This window comes from Lemur catta, chromosome 19, assembly GCF_020740605.2.
Source record: "Lemur catta isolate mLemCat1 chromosome 19, mLemCat1.pri, whole genome shotgun sequence".
NCBI classification, from domain to species: domain Eukaryota; kingdom Metazoa; phylum Chordata; class Mammalia; order Primates; family Lemuridae; genus Lemur; species Lemur catta.
This window is the reverse complement of record NC_059146.1, coordinates 18,361,280-18,383,454: the sequence shown is the minus strand read 5'-3', so window position 1 is coordinate 18,383,454 and position 22,175 is coordinate 18,361,280. Positions and strand designations below refer to the sequence as shown.

General features: G+C 45.5%; 2 protein-coding genes across 2 annotated transcripts; both read right to left on the bottom strand.

The window, feature by feature from the left end:
- Nucleotides 1-384: 384 nt before the first annotated feature.
- LOC123624168 (zinc finger protein 587B-like) lies at nucleotides 385-5,968 on the bottom strand. The gene is given in 4 exon segments (XM_045531800.1): nucleotides 385-929; nucleotides 2,597-2,686; nucleotides 2,689-2,719; nucleotides 5,936-5,968. Coding segments are annotated over 4 exon segments (699 nt in total).
- Nucleotides 5,969-9,697: 3,729 nt separating this feature from the next.
- Nucleotides 9,698-15,713, bottom strand: ZNF256 (zinc finger protein 256). Its single transcript, XM_045532475.1, has 3 exons — nucleotides 15,455-15,713; nucleotides 13,335-13,461; nucleotides 9,698-11,655 (listed from the first exon to the last, which is right to left on the bottom strand). The coding sequence occupies exons 1-3, from the start codon at nucleotides 15,485-15,487 to the stop codon at nucleotides 9,926-9,928; spliced, it is 1,890 nt and encodes a 629-aa protein (XP_045388431.1). The 5' UTR covers nucleotides 15,488-15,713; the 3' UTR covers nucleotides 9,698-9,925.
- Between the last annotated feature and the right edge of the window lie 6,462 nt (nucleotides 15,714-22,175).

The window sequence follows — 22,175 nt, the reverse complement described above, 5'->3', positions numbered from 1 at the left end:
ATGGCCTTTCTCCAGTGTAAACTCTCCACTGTATAATAATGTAGCTCCTCCGGCTAAATAATTTCCCACATTCCTCACATTTATATGGCCTTTCTCCAGTGTGAACTCTCTGGTGTTCAGTGAGGTGGGACTTTTTGATAAAGGATTTCCCACATTCCCCACAATTATAAGGTCTTTCTCCAGTGTGAAGTCTCTGGTGTTCAATGAGGTGGGACTTGCACCTATATAATTTCCCACAGTCTCTACACTTGTAAGGCCTTTCTCCAGTGTGAACTCGCTGATGTTCAATGAGGCTGCCCTGATGACTAAAAGATTTCCCACATTCTCCACACTCGTAAGGTCTTTCCCCAGTGTGAACTCGTTGATGTTTAATGAGGGTGCCCTTTAGCCTAAAAGATTTCCCACATCTCCACATTTGTAAGGTCTTTCTCCAGTATGAATTCGCTGATGTTGAATGAGGTTGCCCTTTCGAGTAAAGGATTTCCTACATTCTTCACACTCATAAGCTCTTTCTCCACTGTGAACTTGCTGATGTTTCATGAGGTAGCCCTCTTGAGTAAAACATTCCCCACATTCTCCACACTCATAAGGTCTTTTTCTAGTGTGAACTCTTTGATAATAACTGTAGCTATTCCTGTGGCTAAAGGATTTCCCACATTCTCCAATGTGCTGCTTTTGGTGCCAATGAAAGTTTGCACCATCATACAACTTTTTCCCACATGCCACATGCCTATTCAATTTCTGCTTGTGATATATTCCCTGGTGCTCAGCCAAGTGCAAGATGTCTCCCAGGATGGGGCCACACATTTCATAAGGGTGGACCTTCTTGGGAGACAGACCTGTCCTACAAGTCCTGATCAGAGACGCTGTTTGTGTAGAAATGCTCTGCTTTGAAAGTTCCTCCTCATCTTCAGCTCCACACCAACCGCCTGAAAGCAAGATGATGCTGGTGAAGTGAATGCTAACTCTGGAGGGAAGGCAAAATCCTCCCACAAATGTGTCAACAACACTGAGGAACTACTCCATGGACATATCTGTAGAATATTGGGTTCACATGAGGATGGGGCTGCTTAGCATTACTGGGCTATAAAGATCAAAGAATGTACAAGGCCTCATGATGCAAAGGATACAATCATACATGCAACCACAGGGAGTACAGGCAGGGTCTATAACTTCTTCCTGTGCAGAGAACTTGTTGCAGGACCTTATCTGCTCCTGACATGTGAGTACTATATAGAGGGATATGTCCAGGCCCAAGAAAATACAATTATAACACAGAAGCTGTTCTTTAGGGACAATTTAACAATGGGTACACACTTCCTAATATAAAATCTATATGTCAATATTGGGAACATGAGAAAAAAGGGTGAGATGTGGAGTCCAGAGACATGAGGATTAGCCCTATACTCAATATCAAAGTAGAAGTGACAAAGTATACAACTGACAAGTCTGAAACTCTCAAGAATGGAAAAGAAAATACAGAAATAGTGTGTGCCTACTTATATTGGCACCAAAATACTAGTCAAACAGGGTATATCTCTGGTATAATTTTTATAAAGCCTTGACATCATTCCCTCCCTCAGGGACAGGCTCCCTCTGAGCCAATCATGCTGAGGCCATATTCATTTGCATCTTCTGGACCACTGAGGACTCTCTACCCCACCACCAAGATGATTAAGTCCATGGGACCTGGATGATATCAGTAGTCATGGATAGACAGGACAAATGAATAGCCAACACTGAACAAGTCAGCACATGACAGCCCACAGGAAAGGAAACTAAATAGTACAAGGACAATTTCCAAGGAGGGTCTTATAAAAACAGCATGTGATCAGTATAAGTACTGACCATGTCAGTGGTGGCCATTCTTGGCACATGCAGGCATTAAGAAATGTCAGCAGCCGGGCGCGGTGGCTCACGCCTATAATCCTAGCACTCTGGGAGACCTAGGCAGGAGGATCGCTTGAGGTCAGGAGTTCGAGACCAGCCTGAGCAAGAGCGAGACCCCGTCTCTACTAAAATATAGAAAGAAATTATTCGGATAGCTAAAAATATATATAGAAAAAAATTAACCGGGCATAGTGGCCTATGCCTGTAGTCACAGCTACTCAGGAGGCTGAGGCAGAAGGATTGCTTGAGCGCAGGAGTTTGAGGTTGCTGTGAGCTGGGCTGATGCCACGGCATTCTAGCCCGGGCTATAGAGCGAGACTATGTCTCAAAAAAAAAAAAAAGAAAGAAAAGAAAAGAAATTAAGAAATGTCAGCTAGTGGAAGGAAGTAGAACTTGGGCACACAAGAGCCCTGGATCTGGACAATGTCACCAAACAGGCAGAGGGTAAGCAAGGTGGGATGGATCATGGTGACTGCAAGACTCCTGACCCTGAATCCTTTCCTGGGAGCCTGCAATGAAGGAGGTGCTGGGGCTGCTCCAGTAGAGGAGAGGGCAGTACACACACCTCAGCACTACCACCAAACCTACACAGAGAACTGGAGAAAGAAGCTGTGTCCATGTTAACAAAAGAATTTCCCCTTGTCAATGAGGAAAAGGTGAAGGGCAGAGACTAGCTCAGCTAACAGGGTGAGTATGAGGGCCTTACCCAGGGAGGATAAAAGTGCCACATTCTCCAGCATCACATCTTGGTACAGGCATCTCTGAGCCTCTCTAAGGAGACTCCATTCCTCCTTAAGTTCACAGCCACATCCTCAAAGGTCACAGGGCCCTGCTATGATGATGACAGACGAAACCACAAACAGTCCCTATGCTGTGGTCCCACAATCCATCTCTCCCACACATACACCCTTGCCTACCTCCTCCCAAGGGCCCCAACTCAGAGGAGAAACTAGGCTTACTAGTCACAATATACAGCCATCAGCAATAAGAAGCAGGTGAACAAGTAGGTATCTATGCTGTGGTCCTGACATAAAAGGGCTCATCCCTCCTAACAGGCAATTCCCCTAGTATGGCCAAGGTCATGTGAATCAGAATGCACTGCCCTGGGGACATCAGACATACTCTCTAAATACACATTATTCTTTAGACTGCACAGACATATGCCCATGGCCATCCCAGTGCAACCCTCCACACCTATTGACCTCGCTCTGGTCTTCACAGAAGTCAAAGCATTTTAATCCCCTCCTTTTCCTTCTTCTGTTGAGATTGGGATTGTCACCCTAGGGTTTTAGTGGTAGCCAAACAAACAACACCTTACACTGGACAGATGCCATCAACGGTGGTTTACAAATCAAATAACTCACAGCCTGGCAGAGGCAGGCACCACTCACCACAGAGGGCCACATGGGGGCTGTCCTATGGATAAGACTGAGCAACCAGGGAGTGTGGTATGCAAGCTTTGTAAGATGAAGAAGGCCCCTGATTCACTCCAGAGGATCCAATTAGCTTGTTTGAATACCTCTGGGGGTAGGGATGGAATTGAAACTCACTACAAAGTATAATAACCAAGAACTCTGCCTGGTCCCCTTGATGAAAGGGGTTGTTAGGCTAGGATATATTATTCAAGGGAACAGAGTGGGAAGGGGGTTTGCACTGAAGCTATTTGAGATTGTACCCACATCACCAGATGGTGAGGTGACACGTTACATTGAGCCTTCATTTTTAGCCTTATACCAAAACCTGGCTGACATCATGCTTGGCAAATTCAAATGGAATCCAGTATTACCACACAATTCACATAGTTCAAATAGCAGTAGTCCCAAATCATTCTATGAAGGCCTTGCATGGCTTCATAGCCATGCAGAGCCACGTGCAGCTTCAGATATCCCTGGCCCTATTCTACTTCAGTAGTGCTTTTCCTCACCCCTTAGCAGTATAGACCTTGTGTCCGGCTCAGGCCATTCAAAGCCCCGCCCTAATGGTCATCTACCCCCACTCTAATGACTCTCACAGAAAACCATATTTGCCCCTGACTATATCCACCAGGATGAATGAAACACCACAAGCCCCACCAATGTCATTTCAAAATCTTGGTGAGTTCACAGTGTTGGATAAACGACAGCTCTGGCCTGAGTGTTATCTTATCTTCCCTCAATCACTCCTATGCTTTTGCCTGCATTTCTTGTCTATTCTCTCCTTTGAAGCCTATCTCCCCCGCCAAACTATGCTGTCTGATACACCTTACCTTCATAGCCACTCACCTCCCTAACCTGTGTTTAGAAAGCCCAATAATGTCACCAAGGTACCCAGGCAAGAGATCCCAGTCCTCAGCCTCCAACCTCCCCTTCCTGGCAACCTAGTAGTTTTATCACCCTAATCTGAAGATTTCCCATGCTAAATGTGACCCATCGCTCACTCATCTTGGTTCACACAGCAGCTACCATATATTGGTTGTCTCCAATATCAGTCCATCCCCAGATATCCCGACTGTGTGTTCAGCTCTCTATTCGATGCCTCCACTTAGTGGTATTTAAAATACCTCAGACTCTTAACATAGCTAAAACAACACTCATGACATCCCCAGTGAATATTATAACTATTACAAACTTGCTCATCTCAATTGATGCAGTTTCCATCCGTATAGCTGTTAAGACCAAAATCCCTGGGGTCACACTTGATTCCTCTCTTTCATGACCTTGTCATCCAGATTAGAAAATCTAGGCCAGGCACAGTGGCTCACAACTGTAATCTTAGCATACTGGGAGGCTAAGGTGGGAGGATTCCTTGAGCTCAGGACTCTAAAGGTTGCAGTGAGCTATGATAATGCCACTGCACTCCACCCAGGGCAACAGAGTGAGACTCTATCTCAAAAAAAGGAAGGAAGGAAGGAAGGACGGAAGGACGGAAGGAAGGAAGGAAGGAAAATCTAGTTGTGCCTTTACAAAACACAATCCAGAATCCAGCCACACTCCCTAAGCTATGAGTCTGGTCCATTGGCCCTTACCTGGACTATGGCAGGAACACAGTGATCTTCCTTCCTCCTCCCTCAAGGCCACACCCTTGTTTTCCACACTGCATCCAGATGAAGCCTCTTCAGACCTTAATAACATCACTCTCCCCACCATTAAGTTGACTTCTGAGCATTTTCCCATCCTTTTAATAGCTCCTGGATAAATCTTCCACATGTGCTTACATCATTTGACAAAAATGGGAACACCCCCATATAACCTGCATCTTGGACTTAGGACCCTGGGTTTGGGGTTTCTCCAGGGTCCTCACATCAAAAAACTGGAGAAATGGCACTTAAGAGTCCCAAGAAACCACAATCTAGAGAACATGTGGGTGGCAGTCAGGGCACTGAGGAAGAGGAACATCTTTTGCTTCCCTGCATGGGTTTCTTAAGAGCTTCTCAGCCATGAGAACCTTGACAAAGAGGCCAAATTTACAGAAGTGTGTCCATTGTGGGATTTAATGGACTTGTCACTTACTGTATCCCTGCCTGATCCTGGGGTGAGGTGGCCTCTGGCTGGCTGTCTTATCTCCCCTTGCCTCAGTGCTCAATGTTACCTCCCACTAGCTATGTGAACTTGAACAAAGATTCCAACTCCCAGTCCCTCAATGTCCTCATCACTTCTCTCAACTCTGTTCTTTGATCAGCCTTTGGGAAACTATTACAATCCTTACATAGATTGTATTCTTACTTTATTCTACAATCTCCGTGTCTTTCGGAGTCCCCTCAATGAAGGCACAACCTCAACCTAGTATATTCCAGGAGTAACTCTGCCTCACACCCTTTGTTCTCTGCAGGCCCAAGACGACCCTGGATTCTGAATCCTCCCGGCGTTTGCACGTGCCAGTCCCTCTGCCAGTCACACTTCCACATCGCATCACACCGGGTGTCAGAAACAGGGACCCCACCCACGTGCGCCTCACTGTCCTGGACACCGGGGCCCGGGCTGCAGGGACGTGAGCGGGCGGCCCTCACTCGGGGCTTCAGAACTTGGGTGGGTGAGGGCGGGTGAGGCCTGGAGGACGCGGCACTTACCTGAGCCGGGTCCCTCAGCGCGGCCGCCGCCATCGGACTGTGAGCGGATCGGGGCCAGAACCGACGGTCCCTATGCCAGGCCCGGCCGGGCCACCCCAGGCTGCGTCGCCGAGCCTCAGACCGGACTCTGTGCCGCGGGGAGACGATTCTCCTCGTGCCTTCCTGGTCCTGTCATCCTGCTCTAGACACGGCGCTCCCGACTCTCCAACAGGGAGATTAGAGAGACGATAAACTAACCGCCACGAGAGGGTCGCCAGAAGTCCCGGCCTGATTCTAAGTGTACCTCCCGAAATGCCTTTTCTGAGGCCTCATTGGTTTGTCGTCGTTGTCGCCCGACACGGGACTTTCTGGGTAATGTGGTTTCCACAGACACACTGTGGGCTACTGTTGTCGCCTCCAAGGGGACTTAAGAAAAGGCCCAGGCCAAGCCCGGGGGCTCACGCCTATAATCCTAGCACTCTTGGAGGCCGAGGCGGGTGGATCGTTTGAGCTCAGCCTGAGCAAGAGCGAGACCCCGTCTCTACTAAAAACATAGAAATTAGCTGAACATCTAAAAATATATATACAAAAAAAAATTGGCCGGGCATGGTGGCGCATGCCTGTAGTCCCAGCTACTCGGGAGGCTGAGGCAGGAGGATCGCTTGAGCCCAGGAGTTTGAGGTTGCTGTGAGCTAGGCTGACGCCACGGCACTCACTCTAGCCGGGGCAACAAGTGAGACTCTGTCTCAAAAAAATAAATAAATAAATAAAAAATAATAAAAACCACATTCTCCAGGCCTCTCCTTTGTCAACGAGCTCTGTAAGCCTATGTAGCCTTTATTACTTCCCCAGGTCATGTGCACAAACATCTTAAGAACCACTGACCCAGAATATTCACTTTGTAAAATATGAACGTAAGTCTGTGTGCTCGGTATTGGTTCCCAAGATAATATTGGTTACTAATTATAAAGAATATAGGGCCGGGCACGGTGGCTCACGCCTGTAATCCTAGCACTCTGGGAGGCCGAGGCGGGTGGATCACTCAAGGTCAGGAGTTCGAGACCAGCCTGAGCAAGAGCGAGACCCCGTCTCTACTAAAAATAGAAAGAAATTATCTGGTCAACTAAAAATATATAGAAAAAAAATTAGCCGGGCATGGTGGTGCATGCCTGTAGTCCCAGCTACTCGGGAGGCTGAGGCAGTAGGATTGCTTAAGCCCAGGAGTTTGAGGTTGCTGTGAGCTAGGCTGACGCCACGGCACTCACTCTAGCACAGGCAACAAAGCAAGACTCTGTCTCAAAACAAAAATATATATATATAGGAATCATAGATATATAGTATATTAGGGGTTATAATAAAAATTATTATGATACAATATGAGAATAATACAATATACATATAGCATAAGTAAAATAATACAAAATTTATAATATCTAATGTGTCACGCTTTGGTACAGTGTAGCTTTAAAATATCCTAACATAATATATAAAAATAGCACTAACCCCAGGACTGAGAGAACCCATGGAAAAGCCCCAAATTCCACAGCTGAAGTCCAAACCCTGCTGAAGAGGACAAGGCTGGGCTCATTAAATGGCAAAGAAGTCGCCATGGTGCCGCAATGGCAGAACTTGCTAAATTCTGGTCTCTGGACCTGGACAGAACCCTCAGTCTGCACCTCCGCGGAGGTGCTCTGCTACACACCCGCCTGAAGGAGGGGAAGCTGCAGGCGGGTACTGAATCAGCTGCCTGCATTACAGAGTGGAGAAGCCATGGGCCCTGCAGAAGCTGGCACTGGGGAAGCCAAGTGCACTGTGGGACCTTCCTGGATCTTCATGACAGCCAACACCACAGTGACTTCTTTTTCTACATCCTCAAACTTGGTAACTTTTCTTCATTATGTTATCTCAAAAGACTCTGAATATCTCCCTTGAAGAACATAAATTTTGACTAAATAATCTTTATGTAACTATTATTATAATGTTTAATTTATGGCTACAAAATGATGATAGTGAGGGCAGTGATCAAGGATCTCTTAAACACATGGTATCCGTACTCCTAACCAGGTACCTGGCACTTAATAGCCACCAAAACTTAGGAAAGTGTAACTGGCTTCCCTGGAGAGAATAGCAGTCTTACATGCACAACCAGGGTATGCGTCTAATAAGAAGGTTATGAGATACATAAGCGGAATATGCATGGAAAATTTTCTTAAAAAGGTTATTAGAGAAGTATTTTCTTTCACAGCAGCAAAAGCAGTGAGACTCAGCTTCACACTGAAGAGCACACAGGGAATGAATGCTGGGAGACTGGAAGCTGTAGCACAGAGGTGAGCAGCAGGAATGGCCCTGGATTTACAGAGGGAACACGGAAGTCAAAATGGAGAGCACACAAAAGGAAACATGGAGCTCGTCAGAATTGGGATGGTGCACGTGGCTCTCACCTTGTGTCAGAAAGTCTGTTGTTATGAACATGTTGGACTTAATGCTTGTACTTGTGAAGGACAAGGATTATGGAATCACTGGCCCAGACCATGAGACCTAAACTTGCTTTATCAAAGGAAGAATACATGACTGTGTGTAGTTCACCTATAAATTTTTCCAGAATGCTGGCAGAGCAGTAGCCCTTGTATTAATGCTATTTGATGACCCAGTCATTTTTGGGGTACTTAAGAGAGGAACAATCCAGAAAAGAAAACAACAGAAACCAAAATACTTTGGAGATCTCACTGTGAGGTCCAACCCTCTAGAGTAATCAGGACAAAACATAATGGTCTGGACACTCAGGAGGCAGGTGGGGCTGAGAGAAACCCTCTGCCACTCTGAAGGTAAAAGACAAATTTACACACAGGATAATCCAGGAAATATTTCCATCCAAAAGATGACACCATCTGAGGGATCCCTTTGAAGAAAAGCATCAAGGAATTAGCTAGAAACAGTGGGTTGAAAATGAAATCTGTGGGGCTCACCGTGTGACTATTGAGCAGAATGAAGTTAAAATGACGAAGGAGGGAAAAATTCCCCAGGATTCTGACTCCTGTCTGAGGAAGATAATCCCCATTTGCAAGTTAACAGAACAAATCACATCAATTTCTAGAATGTCTTAGTCTATTTTCTCTTGCTTATAACAAAATATCTAAAACTGAGTAATTTATAATGATTTTTTTTTTTAGAGAAAGGGTCTCACTATGTTACCCAGGCTAGTCTCAAATTCTTGGCCGCAAGTGTTTCTCCCACCTCAGCCTCCCGAGTAGCTGGGATTACAGGAACAAACCACCACACTCAGCAAGAAAAGGAATTTATTTATTACAAATATGGAGGCTAGAAATCCAGGATCAAGGGGGCACATTTAGTGAGAGCAAATCTCCCACAAATATTGAGGGACAACTACATTTCACTCTTTATGAACTGCAGTTCTTCAAAAATAAAGGTTCTTAAATTTACCCAGATTATAGAGTCTCTATGGGCGCACAATCAGGATCTAATTAAGAATTTCTGGTATTCCACAAATGGGCTAGGGAGCTATCCATCAGATCAGAAGCTGAGAAGTGTAGTGAGAAGGGGGAGATAGGGAGATATTTGTTAAAGAATACAGATTTACAGCAAGATAGGAGGAGTAAGTTCTAGTGTTCTATTCCCCTGTAGGATGACTACAGTTAACAATAATATATTATCTAGCTTCAAATAGCTAGAAGGATATTGAATGTTCCCAATACAAAGAAATGGTAAGTGTTTGAGATGATGGATATGCTAATTACCCTAATCTGATCACTATATGTACTGAAACATCACTATGTACCCCATCAATATGTACATTTGTCATTTAAAAATTAAAAATTGAAAAAAGAAACCATTTGGTTTCATATGTATGAGACAGAAACAGTAGTATGCATGTGTATAAACTTATTAATATAGAAAAAAACTGGGAGAACACACACTGAAGTGTTATTTAAAAAAAAAGAAAGAAAATATAAATTTTGCAGAGACACTTTTCAATCCCTAACAACCTAACCTTTATCCCTGGTGAACAGTCTGGTGTTTTAGAAGATTACAGTTGAAGGTAAAAGACTTCCCACATTCACTACACTCATAAGGCCTTTCCCCTCTGTGAACTCTCTGGTGATTATTGAGGTTAGAGCTCTGGCTAAAGGATTTTCCACATTCATTGCATTCATAAGGCCTTTCTCCAGTGTGAACTCTTCGGTGTTTAACAAGGCTAGAATGGTTGCTAAAGGATTTCCAACACTCACTGCACTCATAAGGCCTTTCTCCTGTATGAATTCTCCTATGTCTAATAAGGCTAGAGCTCTGACTAAAAAATTTCCCACATTCCTTGCATCCATAAGGCCTTTCTCCAGTGTGAACTCTCTGGTGTTGCTGGAGTGTAGAGCTATGGGTAAATGATTTCCCACAATCCCCACACTCATAAGGCTTTCCTCCAGTGTGAATTTTCCAGTGTGCAATGAGGTAGGATTTACAGGTAAAGGATTTTCCACATTCATTGCACTTATAAGGCCTTTCTCCAGTGTGAACTCTCTGATGTACAATGAGGTCAAATTTCCTGATAAATAATTTTCCACATTCATCACATTCATGAGATCTTATTCCAGTGTGAACTCTCTGGTGTTGGAAGAGACGGGAGCTATAAGTAAAGAATTTTCCACATTCACTACACTCATAAGGCCCTTCTCCAGTGTGAAATCTCCGGTGTTTAATGAGGTGACAGCTCTGGCTAAAGGATTTCCCACATTCACCACACCTATAAGGTCTTATTCCAGTGTGAACTCTCTGGTGTGTAATGAGACTAGAGCTCTGGCTAAAGGATTTCCCACATTCACTGCACTCGTAAGGCCTTGTTCCAGTGTGAATTCTCTGGTGTGTAATGAGGCTAGAGCTATGGCTAAAGGATTTCCCACACTCACTGCACTCATAAGGCCTTTCACCAGTGTGGACTCGCTGATGTATAACGAGGGCATATTTCCTGCTAAATAATTTTCCACATTCATCACATTGATGAGGTCTTACTCCAGTGTGAACTCTTCTGTGTGTAGTAAGGCTAGAGCTTTGCCTATACGATTTCCCACATTCCCCACATTTGTAAGGCTTTTCTGAAGTGTGAACGCTCAAATGATCATTGAGGCTATAGCTAGTGCTAAAGAACTTTCCACATTCACGGGACATGTAACATCTTTCCCTACTGAGGGCTCTCTGGTGCTGAAAAAGTACATGCTTATAGCTGAAAGCTTTCATGCATTCTCCCCAGCTGTAATGACTTTTTACAATGTAAAAGGCCATAGTACTCTTGATTCTGCTGTTTGACATCTTCCCAGTGTGAGTAGCCTGTTGCTGGAGAAATCCTGAGCTGGCCAGGAAATCCTCCCCAACCTCCCTGCAGATAAAGGATTTCCCAGATAAATGGAATTTGCAGTTGTTTAAAAACAAGTCTCTGCTCATGTTGCTTCCGAAGTATTTCTGTCCAATGTACTGCTTCTGGTGCTGATGAAGGTATGTAGTGAATCGCAGTCGTTTCCTACATGCCCCATCCATGTACGGTTTCTGCCCATGATGTGACCCCTGGTGCTCAACAAAGTGCAAAATGTCTCTCAAGACTGGGCCACATATCTCACAAGGGCTGGCCTTCTGGGGAGAAGGACGGCCCTTGGCAGTCCTAACTTGCAACAGTCCTTGCAGAGAAATGCTCCACCGGGAAGATGCCTCCTCATCCTCTGTTCCACCACAATCACCTGAAAGGAAGGAAATACTGGTAAGGTACATTGACTGTTGAATTTAGTGGGAGGGGGCAGCCCATAGACAAATTGTGCTTTTGAAAAACCCAGGAACTGAGTCCATGGTATTGTTTTCAGGACCAGGGTGTTGGATTCAAGTTGAGGATGGGTCTGCCTAGCAGGACTGGGCCTCTAAAGATCACAGAATGTAGGAGACTGCATAAATTAAAAGATACAACCATGGGATGCAACAGGGAGAAGTGGTAGGATGTAAAACTCATTCCCCTAGAACAACTATTTTTTTTCTTTTTGAGACAGAATCTTGCTCTGTTGCCCAAGCTAGAGTGCCATGGCATCAGTCTAGCTCACAGCAACCTCAAAGCGAGCCTCCTGCCTCAGCCTCCCAAGTAGCTGGGACTACAGGCACGTGCCACCACACCCAGCTAATTCTTTCTGTTTTTAGTAGCCCAGCTAATTTTTTTTTTCTATCTTTTAGTAGAGACAGAGTCTCGCTCTTGCTCAGGCTGGCCTCAAACTCCTGACCTCAAGCAATCCTCCCACCCTGGCCTCCCAGAGTGCTAGGATTACAGGTGTAAGCTACTGTGCCCAGCCCCTAGAACAACTTTTAGCAGGCCCTTGTCTCCTGCTGACACATGTACATTATGTAGAAGGGTGTGTCCAGACACATGTACATTATGTAGAAGGGTGTGTCTAGACCCAAGAAAACGTGACAACAAAAAAGCAGCTGATGTGCATGGACTGTTTCAGAATCTGTGCACGCTTCATGACACATTATGTAGAGGCCAACACTGGAAAGCACTGCAGATAAAACCATGAGAAAAACAGGTGAGATATGGAGTCCAGAGATATAGGGATTAGCCCTGGGCTGGAAGTAAAGGTAGAAGTGATAAAAGTCTAGAGTTGACAAGTTGGCAAAGTGTCAACAACAGGGAAGGAAAAGCAGTAATCAAGTTTGGCCTCAACTGTCATTAGACCAAAATACTAGTCAAACAGAATAGGTTTCTGGTATGATTTGAATGCAGCTCTGATATAATGTCCTCCCGCAGGTGCCACTCCTCGAGGACAGGCTCCCTCTGAGCACACTGTGCTGTGGCTGGAATCATAGCCAACCTATGACCCCTGAGCATTGTCTACCTGACCTCTAAGATAAGCAACTACATGGCACCTGGAATATACAAGCACCCACGACCAGCCCAGAATGACTCAGCACATGACAGCCCACAGGAAAGAAAACTACTACAAAGAGAACTTCAGAGGAGGGTTTTGCAAGAGCTACTCATGGTCCACATAAGTAGTAACAATGTCAGTGATGGTAATTCCTGGCACAGACAGGCACAAGAAAATGTCAGGAAAGAAGGAGAACTTGGGACATAAAGATCTCCAGATCTTTTTCAGATCTGGAGAAAGAGAGTCAGAGAGAGGCAAACAGGTGAGATCCATGAGGCTGACTTTGAAACCTTTCCTGAGATGTTGCAGGGAAGCAGTTGTTGCCTGCTCAAGGAGAAATGCAGGCAACATACGACCTCAGCCCTACCAATGTACAACCTCAGCACCTACCCAGGGACAGGGAAGGAAGCTGTGTCCATGGTCCTGATGTCAGAGGGGCATACTTGCCCCTGGGGACAGGGGAAAACCACAGATTAGCTCAAGGCACAGGGTGGGTGTGAGGACCTTACCCAAGGAGGTTATAAGAGCCAGGTTCTCCAGCATCACATCGTGGTAGAGGCATTTCTGAGCCTCATCAAGGAGACTCCATTCCTCCCAGGAGAGGTACACCGCCACGTCTTCAAAGGTCACAATGCCCTGCCAGGATTGGGACAGATGAAAGCACAAACAGCTCCTCTTCTCAAGACCCACATTTCACTCCCCCCACACATCTACCCCATACCCATCCTCCTAAGCTCCCCAACTCAAGAGGAGAAACCAGGCCCTGGTGCTATTGTCTCCTCATGGGCCCACTGATCACTGGGTGCAGCTCTCAGCAACAAGAGGCAGGTGGACAAATACACATATCTAAGCTGTGGGTGTGGCACAGGCAACTACTCCCTCCAGACAGGCAATTCCCCTAGTATGACCAATGTCATGTAAGTCTCAATACCAGGGCCCTGGGATCGTAAGGCATACTTCCTCTCCAGGTGCATATCGTTATTTAGACTGTACATACCTCAGGTCTCCAGACCCCATAGCCACATGACCATGGCCACCACCACGTCACTGTCCCATACCACAGGCAACTCCTGGTCTCCCCATACGCTACTTGGCTGAAACAGTGGATGAACAATGGTTATGGGGATGGGCAAACATGGGACACCTGACACTGAACAAATGAGATTAACACCAGTTTATTAATCACATGTACTTATAGCCTGGGAGAGGACACCACACTCCACACAGGCATACAGAGGGAGTACTCCAGAAGAGAGAACAACCAGGGGCTGAAAGTTTTGTAGTATCAAGAGAGAGAAGCTCCCGATTCCCAAAGGAACACGGGATTGGCTTGTTTGAATAACTGAAAATTGGAAAAGAACTGAAACCTGCTACAAAGGTGATAAGCAGGAACTGTTCTGGTTCCCTTGATAAGAAGGTTTCATTGGCTAAGAGAGCTTACCCACGGGAACAGAGTGGGAAGGGGAATTTGCTCTCAGGCCATTTGAAGTGGTACCATTTTCACCAGATGTCAAGGCAGCACATCATATCAGGCCTTAATTTTTGGACTTATACCACAACTTGACAGATAGCATCCAGAGTATGGATTCAAACAGAATCTAAAATTATCCCAGACTTCCCATGGCTTCCACCAGTGGTAGTAGCCTCCCTGTCATGCTACATTCCTTGCCTCAGACTTAGCCACACATGTGAATCTCAGACACCCATGGCCCTATTCCACCTCTGTGCTGCACTTGGTGTCCTTTCAACAGTCACAACCTTCCTCTGTTCACTCATTCAAATACCAGCCTCATTAGTTGCCCACCCCACACACAGTGACTCTCACAAATAACCACATATGACACTGACCTAATTCTCCAGCCTGAATGAAACACCCCAGGCCCCACAAAATCCTGGATATCCATAGAGTGGTGAATAAGCACCAGCTCGGGCCTGAGTGTCACCTTGCCTCAATTACTCCTATGCCTCTGCATCCATCTCTGTCCATTCTTCCTTTGTGAGCCCTAGCCGCCTGCCACACTATCCTGTCTTTTACATACTGTCCCTTCATGACTACTTACTCCATCACCTGTGCTTATGATGGCCAGCACCATTACCCAGGTGCCCAACCAAAAGAACCAACCAGTCTATAGCCCTCACCCTCCCCTTCTTGGCCACCAATAGCTTCACAACCAATACTACCTAAATATGACCCACAGCTCACTGACCTTGGCCCACACAGTAGCCATGATGTTTTGCATATCTGCATCCTGAACCACTCCCCAGGTTTCTAGGCCTGTGTGTTCATCTCCTCACTTAACACCTCCATTAGTAGGCCCTGAAAGATCTCAGACTTTTAACATGGCCAAAACAAACCTCCTGATACCCCCAATAAATATTACCCCTACTACCAACTTACTCATCCCGGTTGATGGAGCTTCTATCCCTACAGCTGCTAAGACCAAAAGCCTTGGGGTCACTGTCCCACACCGCATCCCACTGAATATCAGAAACAGGGACGTACCACGAGCGCGTCACTGTCCCCGACCCTGAGGCTTGGGCTGCAAGGACGTGAGCAGGCGCCCCTTACTCGGGGCCTGAGGACTTGGGTGGGTGAGGGCGGATGAGGCCCGGAGGACGCGGCACTTACCTGAATCGGGTCCCTCGGCTCGGCCACCGCCATCGGACACTATGGGCGGATCGGGGACAGGAGCGGCGGTCCCTATCCCGGGTCTGCCGGGTCACCACCGCGGCTCCGCCAAGCCTCAGACACGGTTCTGTGCCTCAGGGAGACAACTCCAGTCGCGCCGTCTCGGTCCTCTCACTACGATTACGACCCAAAGCTCCAGCGCCTCCAGCCAAGGGAACAAATCCGAGAAAAGCCAAAACGACCGCCACTAGGAGGACGCCGGAAGTCCCGCCCCGACCTTGCAAGTATCACCGGAATCGCCACTTTTCTGAGACCTGATTGGCCCAGCGTCGTCGCCGGGCGCAGGCCATTCTGGGTAATGTGATTCCCACAGATCCACAGCCCGCTAGTGAGGTTGTGCCCCACGGGACTTCCAGAGGGAAAAGACCCGCCCCGCCGCGAGGGGCGCTGAGACATGGCGCCCCGGGTTCGCGGACAGAGACGGGGCTTCGCCCTTACTTAAAAGAACTGAACTCATTTCTGCGGATTGTTGTCCGCATGTGTTCATTCAAGTGTTTAGGGAAGTTATTTCAGATGTACCCAAAGGCTGTAGATCCAAATGCACATCTTTACATGCAGTTATGCAGTCACAAAATATGTCCACTGCTTGAGAAAGCAAATAAAAATTACCATGTTGCAATTCAAACGCATCACTCTGAAGCATTACAGTCAGTTTATTAGTCTCTGTGTGTTTGGTTACGACAGGAGAAAAAATACTCCACGTAGGGACGTGACAAGGAAGATGGAGGTGGGATGTCGAGGCACCCTGTAGCAGGAGTACATATGATCGCTGTCTCTGGTTCCCACAGAAAATATCTCTCCTGCATGTGTAATTATTGTGTCCCATTTAATGAGCAGCACTTTTATGCATTTAATCTCCTGTTCTATACCTTTATATTCACTTTCTTTTAGTACGCTGACATCAAGCTCAAAAAGAAAACAAAAAGAAACGCTATTTTCATAAGGCACAATGGCTAGAGTGTTCACAGGTGGAGCATGTATAGGAAGAGTGCTTTGAATCTCAAAATATATGGATTATCTTTAATCCATGATCTCATAAATGAAGTGATTATCATTGCCCTTGTGATTACAGGAACTGTTCTGCATCAGAAATTGATAGTATCTCAGAAAAAGAATTGTAAAATGCAAATTGCAGAAAGCTATTAATATTAACTATGTAGTGATTCAAAAATGGTGGCAGAAACTTGTCTGGGGAAATGCCGTTGGATAGTGAAAAAAGCAAAGATCTCAGAGAACTTTTAATAGTGATATCTGAGAAAAGAATTAGTTGAGCACAAGACAAGAATGGTCACTCTGAGGGTCTTGTATCCAAATATGATTCTTTGTTCTTCGAATCATTGAGCAATACCAGCATGAAGAGATAGTTAAACAGGACATTTATGATAGCCAGAATTGTAAAAATATAGAGGGGAGCTGAGTTATCATATTTGTTCACTGGGCTAACACAGATCAATGAGCAAATACTTGGCTTCAGGCACTTATCAGTGCACAGGAGACCCTGGGTCACCTGAGAGACAAAGATCCTTGTCTGTGGAGCTTATATTGTACTTAAAGAAGACAAACAAGAAAGTTGAAAGAATATATACTCATTTATATAGTATGTTACAGTGCAGATGGCACATGGGAAAGAAGATGAATGGTATTAGAAGTAGAGTATGGGGTGTATATTACATAGCACAGTAAGGGAGAACTCTTTCACAAGTGGGCCATTTCACAAACATTTGAAGAATGTGAGTGGTGAGCAATATGGGTACTTCTGGAATAAGTTCCAGACAGAGGAAGAAGGTGGTTAGGAAGGTTTGGTGGCTGGAGCTCTGAAGGGGCTCCTCAGCAGTTCAGGGCCTGGAACACCAGTCCAGTTGGCGATTAGCCTAATTTGCTTACTGCAGAGACACTCAGGGGGTGTGGATGAGAAACCCTGTCTCTGCCTCTGAAAGTCTGCAAATGTCCACAGTGGTTGACTGGAGCCTGGAACCAGGCAGCCTCCCTGGTTTCTTAGTTTTATTCCTGGAACTTCACCAACAGAGTCACTTCAGGACTCTTTACAAATGCACATTCTCATTTGGAACCCCATGTAGTGAATCAGACATTTTGTGGATCAGTCCCAAGAATCTGGGTTTTACCAAAATTCCAGGTGATTTCGATGTACATTTAAGAACATTCCAACCTGCTGGTTATTGTGTACCACGTGTCTGAATTTATTACAATTGTCAAAGTCAAATAAAATATAGAGACAAATCTCTAAATTTAAATGATTTATTTTGGGAAGCAAGAATTGCAATTCAAGGCATACAAATAGAGTAGGTAGTCTTCAGTATGACCGAAGAACAAAGAGAAAGCCAGAGATTTTCCCAGTCTGGCCATTGGGATCACAGACTGTTTCTGATAACTTACTTGCATACATGCATTAATCATTCCATAACTGCAGACTTGGGGCACCCTCTCGGTTTGGCTCCCTTCTGTGCCACTATCTCCTCTGAGAGGTGCTCTGCCCTGGGAATCTTAGCCATCTGGGTCAACGTCACTTAATTCTTTGTCTTTGACTCAAAGAATCAGCCTGATTCTGTTTGAATTTCCCTTCTCTGCAACACAACTTGGAAAAATTCTCTCCTGGAAGTAAGCTGGGACAATTGTAGGGCTTATCTCCTTAATTTTCCACCTCTCAGGATTCACTTTCATGCATTGTGTATTGTTCTTTGTCTGAAAACCATTGTTTTCATATATTTTTAATGGGCTGTCTGGTATGTATGGCTTGAAGTTCAATTCAGCCCTTGTTGCTCCTTTGTGGTTGAAAATGGAAGTTTCCATGTTTTTGGTTTTTTCCTCAGTGTGGTATCTCCTTTGGCGATCTCACCTCAAGGTTGTTATGGCATTTTTGTCCCCAAAAGGTTTCCTGACCTTTTAAGGTACAGGTTCTCTCAGTATAGGAGAAACTGGTACTAAGGTGCTATGGAGGACCCATAGCTATTTGCACTTACCCTTTGTCTTCCAACTAAGATAGGGTCAAGTGTTCTTTGAACCTCCCCCACTTCAAGGGACATTGCCTCTTTGCCTAGCTAATATGTTTATCATTAGAAAAAGGGACCCTGAAAACATGTGTGTGAATCATGTTCCAATGCCCTACTTACCCCTAAGCTACAAATTTCAGTTTTTCCCCTTACTATACGTGGTAGGCTGAATCATAATCCCCAAAGATGTCCACATCGCAATCCCTGGTATATGTGAATATTAGTTTGTATTGCAAAAGGGGCTTTGCAGATGTGATTACCGATCTTGAGGTGGGGAGATTACCCTGAATTTTTCAGGTGGGCCAGGTGTCCTCGTAAGAGGGAGGCAGCAGAGGGGGGCGTTCATCACAGGAGAGGAGAAGGAGACATGACAAGGAACAAGAGGTCCGGAAGGACATGAAGAAGGGATCCCAAGCCAAAGAGTGTGAGTAGCCTTCGGAAAACAGACAGACAAGGAAATGGGTTATCCCCAGAGTCTGTAGAAGGAACCAGCCCCAGTGACAACCTGACTTTATCCAGTGAAACTGATTTGGATTTCTTTCTTTTTTCAATTTAATAGACAGGGTCTCCCTATGTTTCCCAGGCTGGATTCAAACTCCTGGGCTCAAGCAATCTTCCTGCTTCAACCTCCCAAGCAGCTGGGACTACAGCCACACGCCACCATGCCCAGCTTGATTTTAGATTTCTGACCTTTATAACCGTAAGAGAATAGATTTATGTACTTGTACTCCACTAAGTTTCTGGTAATTTGTCATAGCAGCAATACAGAAACTAATACACTGTATATTAGGCTTGAGGCTGCCAAAAATTGTACTGTATAGAGTGAGTGTATTAGTTTTCTGTTGTTGCATAACAAATGACCACAAACCTACCGGTTTAAAACAACACACCCATTTACTATCTCACAATTACCTAAAGTTAGGGGTCCAGAGATGACTTAGCTGGGTCCTCTACTCTCAGTCTCACAGGGCTGAAATCAAGGTGTTGGTCAGGCCTGCAATCTCCTCCGAGGCTCGAAGCCCTCTCCCAAACTCATGTAGTTGTTGGCAGAATTCAGTTTCTTGTTGTTGTAGGACTGAGGTTCCCACTGTCATGCAGGTCACTTTGTTGCCCGGGTTAGAGTGAGTGCCATGGCATCATCCTCGCTCACAGCAACCTCAAATTCCTGGGCTTAAGTGATCCTACTGCCTCAGCCTCCCAAGTAGCTGGGACTATAGGCATGTGCCGCCATGCCCGGCTGATTTTTTCTATATATATTTTTAGTTGTCCAGATAATTTTTATTTCTATTTTTTTAGTAGAGACGGGGTCTCACTCAGGCTGGTCTCAAACTCCTGACCTCAAGCGATCCACCCACCTCGGCCTCCCAGAGGGCTAGGATTACAAGCGTGAGCCACCTTGCCCGGCCAGCACGAGGCCATTCTCAGCATCTAGAGGCCCCCACGGCTCCTTCCATGTGGCCATCTCGATTTTTCAAAGCCAGCCAGAGAATCTCTCTCTAATTTGCTAAGACAGTTTTAAATAATGTAACAATTAAGGGAGTGACTATCCCATAATCTTTGCCTAATCGCAGGAGTGACATCTGTCAAATTTGCAGGCCCATACTCAACGGGAGGGAATTACACAGCTGTGTACACCAGGGGCCAGGAATCTTGGGACCATCTTAAAATTCTGCCCGCCACAACGGTTTTTGCAGAGACAACTGCCCATGAAGATCCATGCTCCTCCCCCTTCCTTGCTTGTGTGATACTTGACACCAAGAAGTTCAGCCTCTCCATACCAGCATCTGTATAAGACATGCAATGTGTTGCCAGCAAAAGCAAAACTGGAGCACGAGCCATGCAGGCCACCAGCAACCAGAGGGCCTAGCACAGTCCCTGATGGATTCCAGAGGTGCCAAGGCATGTTGGAGCCTCCTCCAGATCCTCACTTTCTGGGCCTCTCATTGAATTTAGAACTCTGAGACTTAATTGCTCTGAGAATTATCAATGATGGAATAGATTTTACTACTGTTCTTCCGGGACCACTGCCTCTTACTGCGCTCCCAGGAAAATTTTGAATTGTGGGGCAAAACCAGGTGGCCTGCAGAGATTTTCTTAGAATTGGTATACTGTGTGTGCGTGTGTGTGTGTGTGTGTGTGTGTGTGTGTGTGTGTGTGTGTGTGTATAGTGGCTCAAACACATTATATCCACAACAGTTAATCTAGAAGTCATATTTGTGGAGAAATACTCAAACTTGCTTTGCCACATTGTCTGTGGTATGTACAAGCTGCTGGCACATGATAGTCCAACAAATATCTGTTGAATAGCCAAATATTTTTAAAAGCAGTTGCTTTGGATTAAATGTGTTCACCCAAAACTAATATGTTGAAACCTAATCCCCAGTGTGATGGTATTTGGAGATGGGGCCTTTGGGAGATAATTTAGTCATGAGGGTCGAGCCCTCATGAATAGGATTAGTGCCCTTACAAGAAGAGATGGGAGAAAGCTTGTTCTCTCCTTCTCACACTCCCTCTCTCTTTCTCCTCCTCCCTCCCTCTTTAAGGAATAGGGCCCTCAGGAGAATTCAACCATGCTGACACCCTGATCTTGGACTTCCAGTTCCCAGAAGTGTGAGAAATAAGTGTTTGTTGTTTGGGCCACCCCATCTACGGCATTTGTTATGGCAGCCCAAGTGGACTAAAGCACAGCCTTGCATGTTAGTGCCTCCCTGAATTAGGATTTTATCTCAGAAGGGCTGGGTGTGGCTCTTGACTAAGGGGATGAGGCTGCAGTAAGGGAATCTGGGGCCCATCCAGGCCCTGGGAGATGTGCTCTGCCTGCTCTCACCTAGCCATCTATCCCACACCTAATTCCTCCCTGGCTGCCCTGTCCAGGCAGGTTCAAGCCATTGGTTTAAAAGATTCTCTGGACTGTTCCAATCTCTAATCTTTGTCACATGGTTTGTTCTCATTTTGTAAATTCAATTTAGGAAAGACAAAAACTGAAAGGAAGGGCCAGAAGACCTGGGTCTGGCTTCAGCTCATCCTCAAGTTAGACTAAAAAATTTTTTAATGGCTTGAGATCTAATTCACATATCACAAAATTCACTCTTTTAAAGTGTACAGTTCTGTAGTTTTTAGTGTATTCACAAGGTTGTACAACCATCACCACTATCAAATTTTTGAACATTTTCATTACACCCAAAAGAAACCCCATACTCAGGAGCAGTCCTTCCCCTCCCAACCTCCCCCTGCTCCTGGAACCACTGATCCACTCACTGCACCTACAGATCTGCCTCTTCTGGGAGTCACACAATCTGTGTCCAGCTTCTTACTCTTAGCATAATGTTTTTGAGGTTCATTTATGTCGTATAATGCATCAGGACTTCATTCCTTTTTAATGTTTTTATTATTTTCTTTTTTCTTTTTTAAATTTTGAAACGGAGGCTTCATTTTACAAAATAGAATGAGAGCTCCCCACTTTATCCTTTTTTATTATTTATTTTATTTTATTTTTATTGTTTTAGAGACAGAGTGTTGCTCTGTTGTCCTGGCTAGAGTGCCATGGCGTCAAGCTCACAGCAACCTCAAACTCCCGAGCTCAAGCAATCCTTCTGCCTCAGCCTCCCGAGTAGCTGGGACTACAGGCATGTGCCACCATGCTCGGCTAATTT

Coding starts and splice junctions, on each gene's coding strand:
- ZNF256 (XM_045532475.1), bottom strand. CDS start 15,487: ATGGCGGTGGCCGAGCCGAGGGACCCGATTCAG. Junction 13,462..15,454: donor AGCCGAGGGACCCGATTCAG/GTAAGTGCCGCG, acceptor CAATCCTGGCAG/GGCATTGTGACCTTTGAAGA. Junction 11,656..13,334: donor GGCTCTTATAACCTCCTTGG/GTAAGGTCCTCA, acceptor CCTTCCTTTCAG/GTGATTGTGGTGGAACAGAG.